Source organism: Athene cunicularia, assembly GCF_003259725.1.
Source record: "Athene cunicularia isolate RWA chromosome 8 unlocalized genomic scaffold, athCun1 chr8_part1, whole genome shotgun sequence".
Classification (NCBI taxonomy): Eukaryota; Metazoa; Chordata; class Aves; order Strigiformes; family Strigidae; genus Athene; species Athene cunicularia.
The window spans coordinates 32185882-32194946 of NW_020799109.1; the positions used below are offsets into that span (position 1 = coordinate 32185882).

General features: G+C 39.9%; 1 protein-coding gene across 1 annotated transcript in view; it reads left to right on the forward strand.

Annotated features, from left to right (window-relative positions):
• Nucleotides 1-9065, forward strand: part of RGL1 (ral guanine nucleotide dissociation stimulator like 1) — an 82808-nt gene that overhangs the window by 2199 nt on the left and 71544 nt on the right. The window contains exon 2 of the mRNA XM_026854027.1: nt 44-154. Within this exon, the coding sequence (XP_026709828.1) occupies nt 44-154 (111 nt within the window). The remainder of the gene's footprint in view (nt 1-43; nt 155-9065) is intronic.

The window sequence follows — 9065 nt, forward strand, 5'->3', positions numbered from 1 at the left end:
TTTTTTTTTTTTTTTTTTTTCCCCTTTCTCCTTTCCCTGGCAGAGTACAATTCTGGATGTGGGTGAAGAGGTGGAAGAGGGAGCCATTTTCCATGTCACCCTGAAACGAGTGGAGGTTCAGCAGGCTGCCAAGGAAGGAGCAAACTGGCTAGGCGTAAGTAAAGCCGGCGCGGTGGCGTTTTGGAAGGCTGCTCATGGACTTTGGATCCTGCTCCAGGGAGCTGAATTCCACACGAATCGTTATGATAGTAGCTTTTAGCACTGACTGCTCTCACTGTTGAAAAACCCAAAACACTGAAGTTGACTGCCTGGGTCATCTGAAATAACTCTCTCCTTGTGTTGACTCTTCCTCTTTCCTTGACATGCAGACAAGCTTTGACCAGTTGTGGCGAGGGGTCGGATGATACTTAGTGCAGGAATAAGGACATAAGCTTATGTCCTGAGAAGCTGAACATTTAGCAGTTGTTAAAGACTGGGCTATGGCTTGTTTCTGCTGCTAGGAACCTATCTCGGGTCTCCCAAATTTAGTAGTCATCGTATTTTGACTAATGAAGATCTGTCGGAAGTCAGCGGAAACTTCCTGAGAAGTTAAGTGAATATAGGTTTGGGTCTTATTTTTGTAGTGCTTTCTCAGCTAGGTTAGAAATTACTTGTTTGCATGTCTGCAGGAATTACAGCTCTGTACTGTTTGTCAAAGGTACATTTCAAAGCGCTTTAGTGGTAAGTAGATTGAGCTTAAATGCACACGCACTCCATTTGGCATGCTGCCGAGTGCTTCACCTCTGTCAGGCCAAGTCCCCAGCTGAAAGAAAATGTCCTCACTTCATTGGAATCCTTGCAGCTGTGGCAGTTTGAGCCAGATCTTCAGGAGCTGGCTCTGGCTTTCATATTATTTTGTTACGTTTCTATATTTTCTTCAGGATCAGAGGCAATGATGTAAGAACTTGGTTTGATGTAGTATCCAGATTGGTATTTTAAAGACTTTTAAGACTGCCCTGAGATTTATATCAACTGGCGTTCTTGTGAAGTTCCATGACATAAAGCAGTGCAGCGGTGCTGAATCCACAGTCAAGAAAGATAAGCAAATTCTGTCCTGCATAGAGATAGTGCTTAGAAGCTCCCCTTCCTATGTTTCCAAGAAGTACATAGAGTTCTGGTCAGAACAGATAATTTCAAATCTGCTTCCTTCGAGTGGCAGATTTCCCACCTCTGCCTCCTGTTTTTCCCAGGAAAAAATATTAGAAAGTATTTTTGAGCTCCTGTAAATTTCCCAGCTGGTGGTTTTGTGTAAGGGATAGAGGTAATTTTGAACATGTCTGTGTCCCATAAACATAAATCAGGAAAGTAGAATTTTTTTCCTGTGTCAGCTATGTTGTTCCTAGCTTGTAGAAGGAATTTGCCAGGTCTTGGTCATATTTTCAAAGGAAGAGTGCATATATGTTTCTGAGATCATCACCACAGCCGATGGTACCTATCTTAATAGGAGGGCAAGTGACTTACAAGGTCACGGATGTGACTTTTAGATTTCTGTGGCTAGCATTAGTTTTTTCAGGTCAGAATTGAGCCCTGTTTGTGGGGAAGGATGCAGCGTGTCAGAAGTCTGCACCTGTTCTGGGCATGAATTGATGACTTCAGCTTCCACGCTGATATCTTTCATGATCAAAAAATCTCATGCATATTACCTAAGAATATTTTTAAACATATGGGCTGTTTGTTTCCCTTTAACGCTTCAGAACATAAATATTTTAAGCTTTTTTTTGTGATATTGTTTTATTAATGGCTTTACTGTGGTCCTAAAGTCAATAAATAGCCTCTAACCCATAACTTTATTCATGAATAGCCCTTCCTGCCCCCAGCAGTTTTGTCTTGAAAAGCCTAATTGTCTCTTTTATAATTATCATCAGGTTTTTTTTTTTTTTTTTTTTTTTTTTTTTTTTAGATCTGGAGTTTATGGGGTTTTATGATGTTATTTTTTTTTCCTATGCTTTGACAACCATAGTACTGAATTCATAAAGTATTAGATTTATGTTGGCCTTATTTTTTTGGTGGTGCTCTAAGTCAAGCTTAGGTTGAAGATGCAAGTTGAACTGAAGAGTATGGGAACAACCAATTTGTACATCAGCAAGTATTGAGCCTTTCTTGTAACAAATGTAGCACCCCTGTTACTGATTATATGCGTGCCTGGATTTACTTTTTAAAAAGTGACTTTCTCATTGTCAGTTTGTGTTCTATAGAGGTCTACTTAAGAGTTTGACCTTGACAGAGGCACTGAGCTTTTTGTCCTTTCTTGGTTCAGGTCGAATTCCTTGTGTCTTGGGAAGCCCAAGTATTTTAAAACCTTGATGTTGCATGTGGCTTTTAAATATTGTGTGGTATCAGAGCAGGAGCTTGATCCAGTGGTTCAAGAGTGCTGGAATTCTTAGTGATGATGCATTCGTAAAGTGATTTGGAGGCCTTTCAGTTGAAAAGAGTTAGATGGTAAATTATTTGATGTGTCTGAGAGAAATGCAGATCTAACTGAAAACTTACAGAACCTGTGTTGAAAGGAATATAAAACATCTTCGGAGTGTGTTGGGATTTATTACCAATTCCTTTAATTACTGAGAAGCTTGAAATCTTGCTCAAATATGGTTGTGTACAGGTACCCGTAAGTGAATGAACCTATATCTTTTATGTCTCAAAGTCTAATAAACATTTCTTAAAATTCTCTATCCTAGGAACCCATCCAAGGCTCTTGAATGGTTAGCCCTATTATGAGAGAATGGTTTGTTTAAAAGCCAATCATAACATTACAGCTTAAGCGCAGTAAACACTTGTTTATTTAACTACAGAAATGTCTTCCTTGTGTTTCAAACTTCTACAATTAATAAAAGAAAAAGACAAACAGGCTGTGACGTATGCAGTCATCAGCAGTCCTACAACTTTCAAAAGTGTGAAGCTTTTGTATAAACACCAAATTTCTTAGCTTTAAATTTAATATTAGACATCAAAGGATGCCAATAATAGCTTCTGGTTTTGTCACTAAATACTTAGTCATGAAATATTTAGTGAAGCTTGACTTTAGGCACTACAGTTTTATGAAATATTAAAAGCTCTAGTGGTAGCTCAGTGTTGTGACAGATGCTGCACAAAAGCACTATCCTGACGAAAAAGAATTTACAGACTAAGTATCAAATGAGGCTTGTCTGTACACGTTTGTCTCGGCTGATGAATGGCACCCAAGGCAGTGGCGTCAATTTTGCAACAGTCTGATTTTTTTTCTCAAGTTATTTGTAGATACTAAGGCAATGGAAATTATACAACACTTCAAAAGTCAAATGTAACTTCTGGAGATGTTGAGACAGAATACCTCCTGAACACGATAGGTTCAGCAAGAGAAAGCACAAAGGCGTTTTTGGAATACAAAGTGGATTTTGGTGTCTCCAGGATAGGCCTTACAGATGTCCAGGATCATGACAGATGATGTGAACATCGGGAACAAGCCACAAAGGCTATGGATCTGAGATACATGGCTTAAGTTCTTTGTGAGAGAGAAGGATGGAGAGTAGAGATTTATATAGATGGATGGCATGCCTAAAAGAGGGGACGAGGAGAATACTTTCTAGAGCAGGCTTTTGAGTGAACTTTCAGCAATGTTTTGAATGGCATTACATCAGGCTAAAGAAAAAGGCATATTGGTAACTGGAATAAAAGTTTTAAGAGGAGTAGCAAGGAATTTGAATGACGTGGCTAGAAAGAGAAGGTTGTATGAGTTTCAGCTTACTCCTGAGGATGTAAAGGCAGCCTGTAAGGAGGCTGGCACCTGTGTGTTGAACCGGATGGTGCTATTGTCCATGAAGCAAAGACAGCAAAGCAGAGAAGATGGGTGAAAAGTGTAGAGTTCTGTGGGGTTTGTTGTTCTTGAACTGACAGCCAGGTACCCATGAAATGAACCAAGGACAAGCTGAATCATACCTTAGCCAGAAGCAGGTAAGACCAGTAGAGCAGTGGCTGTAAAAGTAGATCATCTGCTAAACACCTGAATTTCTGTTGCCAGGAGCAGTATGCTGACAGAGTATGAATGGCGTCGGAAGAGGTGAACTCCAGTCAGTGATTTTATGTAAATAGCAAAGAGGCAAGTGAGGGGGTAGTTTAAGGCTACCTGGTTAGAGGAATGTTCTCAGCAACTGGCCAGAATTGTACCAAGGCAGTAGATACTAGTGCCGGGCAGTTCTTTCATCCAGTATGAGGTGATGCTGTGTCAGTGCCTTAAGTTCCGTAGAAAGGTAAGTAGAGTAGGTCTGTGAGATGCTTAGCTTTACAGTGGCACACTTGGAAACTGTGGAATGTGTTTGGTGAAGTCAAGTGAAGTAGGAAGTTCAGATAGTTGAATGTATGAGCTTGGAAGCTGGAGAGACCAAACTGCAAACACTACCTTGACTTCTAGTTTGAATAAGGGAAAAAACCTTTCAGACCAGGGTGCATGAATAATGATCTAAGAAAGATTTTTTTTTTTTTTTAGGAGTTAGACTTTGAGAAATAGAGAAAAGCTCTTGTCAGCAGAGAAAGCTGTATCTAAGAGTTAAACTGAGTTGTTGAAGTCAAGCCTTACAAAGGAAGCGAACACAAACAAAGTTTTGTCAGCCATATGAGAACAACAGAAGAATAAGTCTGCTTCATAGAGAGAACGAGATAGGAATTAAAATTAATCTGTATATAACCCAAAAAACCAAATGATGTTTTACCTGTTTTCTATAAGGATGACAAAGGTCAACCTAGAGGTTGATGGTAATGATGGCGCGTGGGGCTTTTTCATGTCTTCAAGCTTTGTCTCCAAGAGCTTAATGTGCCCATGCTGGGCATCTGGTAGTGTCCAGCCCCAAACTACCAAGGAACTGGTGTAAGAAATGATAGTCAAGCAGCAAGAAGTTTTAATTCATCGATCAAGTCAGAAATGCTGTTGTATGGCTGGAGGACAGCAGCGGTGCCTGTATTTGGTGTGGGGAAGGTGTGATTTAGGTGGGTAGGAGACAGTGATCTCATGAAGATAACTGCTCTGATTTAAAAAAGCTGTGGGCTTAAACTGTTTGTTTGAAAATCTGCTCATCGGGGATGATAAAATATTTTTAAGTACCTGTTGAAGAAGAGCTGCTGCTGCAGCTTTAATATGTGAAATAATATAAACACAAACAATCCCTACAAGTCTCTTAAAATGATTTCTAGCAGTTTAATGTTTTGCTGACAAACTCAGTTTTAGATTTTCAGGGTTTGGTGTTGTTTTTTTGTTTTGCTTTGGTTTTTGGTGTGGGGTTTGTTTTGTTTTTTTTTTAACTTTCTCCCAGCATGATATCTTGGGGAAGTTGCAGTGTTGCAATTAGTGGAAAAATTTGTGCGCGTATCATACTTGGGAGCAGATTCAGCCCTTGTTTGGTACACATTCACATTAGTGAATGAGACGTCTTTACACACGCTGAGTAGAATATGGCCGTAAATCAGTACATCATGGTTTGGACAATCTGCTGGATAGAAAATTAGTAGTTAAATACAGTGGTGCAGGCATTCTTCCCTGTTTGAAAGTGGTTGCATTGTATAAGTCGTTATTGTCAAAAGTCTATTTTAATTGTACGATGAAAAGTCAGCAAGAAAATGTAGTGTTTTTTTTTCTCCTGAGCAAGTTTTGCTTAGGGAAAATTTGAACGGAGGCGATGTATAGCACCAGTAACAAACAGTATTCTTATAGTGTTTCTGTAGTGGTGATGCCATATATAAAATTCTATATATACCTTTAAGTCAGGTATATAACAAATGATACACCTTTAAATCAGCCATGAGATCCACGGAACAAAGTTTTTCAAGTTATTCTGGTGTAATTTCACTGTGTGTTGCCTTGTCTATTTATAAAAGGCATGAATGGGTTCATGACACAAGCCCAAGTTACCAGTCTGTTTGAGCAGATGTAAACCCACGGTGCTTCCAGAAATTCTTACAGCTTGCACCCAGGCTTGTGTTCCCTGCATCAGCCTGTGTGTTTCTGCAGCCGTGGGGTGAACTTGTGCGGGTTAAACCTGAGCCTACGAGGTGAAATAAAGGGCTCTGTTTTGGCTGGACCCCTTTCCCAGCCCACTTGGCTGCAGCAGGTGGACAGAAAAGGGCCTCTGGGAATGGCTTCTTTCAGTGGCTTAAACTCAAGGTGAAATGGTGCCATTTTGCAGTTGAGATGTGGCTGCGAGTCTCCTAGGGCCTCTGCTTACCTACTGCGTCTATACTCTTTACAGGCTGTTGACAGGTCTTTGCGTCTTGATCCTGCAAGATGATCCTGGCTCTTCCAGGCCTTCCTACAGACACAGAGGCACTTTTCTGTGAAAAATCTGTGCCTGGGCCCACTTCTTGTTAGGAAGTCCAGAACACTGTGGGATACTGCTGTTATTCCTGATTTTTCTTTTCCTGTCTGGTCTATTTGTTTGGTTTTGGTTTGGGGGCTTTGTTTTTGTTTTTTAATACAGGAGGTTGTATTTTAATGTAACAGTAAGAGTCAGTTGGACCTTGTTAAGCTGGGAAATGAGATGTCCTCGTGCCAGAGTAGCAGAGCTTTAGACTAATATTAAAGACATCTATATTGTTTAAAACAAAAGAGGGTGTCTATTCTAAATAATTCAAAAGCAATGGAAGGTAGTGATGTAAATATGAAGTGGGTGGGTGATCCGTTCCTAATTATTTTATGAATAGGTTACCTTTTTTCTCTGTGCTTTTGTCAATATACCAAGCCAGAGTTGGTGGTGACTGTAAGTCACTAACATGCTGTCTTCATGTCCTCAGTCTAGTCCCAAGGTGTTGTGTTAATGTTGGAATATTGTTAGCCTTGTTGTTTCTAACTCATACCTTAGCAGGCAGTTTCTGGAGCAAAACGTCTGGTCAAACTGTCCATGAACTTCATATTCAGTCCTGGTGGTGGTTGGTCAGGATGAATTTGAGACACGTCAAGGATCCATGGAGAAACTCAGAATATGGATTGTCTTGTTACTTAGGGGAGCCTCTCAATCTGTACAAATAGCCGATTTGATACTCCAAACTCAGAAGAGCTGTTAAATTATAAACCATTACTGTAAGGCTGTGAAATGTGACCTAATGATATGCTGTTACTGCGTGATCTCATGATACAGCAGAAGCTGTTACCTAGGAGGGGAGGCTGTGACTCCGAAGAGAAGCATCACCGCAGTCTCAGCTGAAGGCTTGCTGTGGGTGCGTATGTAAGGAGGAAATCTGCAGCGGAATAATGCTGCGATGAAAATGGGTTGAACTCCTTAGTTTTTATCCTGAGGTTGCAGGGGAGTTGATGATGCAAAGACTAAGTACTAGACTGTTGTGTGTTCATGTCCAGTGCAAGTTTGTTTCCTGTAGTATTCTTCTCCTGATACATCTAATCTAACCTAAAAAGATTTAAGATTCCCTCCCCCCCCTTGAAATATTTCATGAGGGCTTGATTTCTCCTTTGCATAATGCCATTAATCCCAGCTAGGATTTGACTTTGTAAACTCAGTGGAAGTGAATAAAAGTAACTGCTTCAAAAAGGTATTTCATTCATTCATTCAGATGACCTTCCACTAGTTTATTTACATAAATCATAGTGATGTCTGGGGATTTTTGACAGGATTTTTGATTTCACTCATGGTTGCGGACACTCGAATGGGCTCAAGCCATTTCTTTCTCTCAAGGAAAATTACTTTTTTGTTACTGGAGTTTCATTAATGCTGGTGATATGTGATTATGCAGGTCATGTAAGTGTGACTGAGGTAAAAGAGCAGGTGTGTCACAGCATGTTTTCCTCAAGCTGAGGATGCAGTCCATCAGTCAGTTTGGTCCCCATTAAACAGCAGCAAAGAAAGAGAACTGTACACCTCCCCATGCTGCCTCTGTAGAGTTCGGCCTTTCTTAGATTAGTGGTCTGAACATTCCTTCCCAGAGATGGTCAACTCAAGAGGTAGAGGGAAATCTGTGTGATTGCTCTTGTTGATGTATTTTATTTATAATCTCATTTTAAAGTTTTTATCCCACATACTTAAGAAGTAAGTATTTAAAGTAGTCACAAAAACAATTTTCTGAACCATCCTCTAAATAACGACGGAATTGAAGGGAATGTTTCTAGTTATTTCAGACTTAAAGCAGTCTGTAAGCATTAAAACCAAATGCTGTCTAAGCCCCTCCCCCCAACACCAAACCCTAAATTTGTTGACAAATATTGTGCCAAACAAAAACTGTAAGAGAAAATGGAAATGTTGTAATGGTGTTTGCAAGATGATGCTGGCACCCTCCTTGCAAAAGTATCATGAAATGTTTCACATCCAGATGTGTTCATGACCTTGGGTTCTGTGTGTCAACTCAAAGTTGGTATTTTCAGAAAGGGAATCACAAGTGCTGATGCCAAAGTTGTGGTCAGTTTTCATGTTTATTCAGAAGTTAATGGGGCACTGAGTTACCACTATTGTTCCTTCCAGTAATATTATTATTTGTGGGATAATGGATTTTCTTTTAGATGATAACATATGATGGGATCATAAGCTAACTTAATAGCAGTTGGACTGTAAGAGATTGTGTGGAGCGTAGAAGTATCTTCAAGATAAACTTACTGAAAACCTCTGCTATTTGATACGGCATTTGGTATTCATTTAGCCAAAAGTGACAAAATCAGGTAGTAACTAAAGATGGAGTATTGATGTGAAAAGATGGAATTTAATCTCTGTTTCATTGTGAAAGCTATGTCAGGGATCTGGCTTCTGTCTGATTTTTGTGATTGTTTTGTTTCCACTTTAGTTCCTTCCAGAATATACTGTCAGCCAGTATGAAACATGCAAAATCCGGACAATAAAAGCTGGGACTCTGGAGAGACTTGTGAAGAATCTTCTGACAGCTTTTGGAGACAGTGATTTCACCTACACCAGTATATTTCTGTCTACATACCGTGCCTTTGCTTCTACTAAGGAAGTGCTGGAAATTCTTGACAGGTAAGGGCCAGTATATAATACTGAGCCATCATTTACATGATAGGGGGATGTGCTCAGCAATTTGTTCCATTACTTTTAGAGGACATG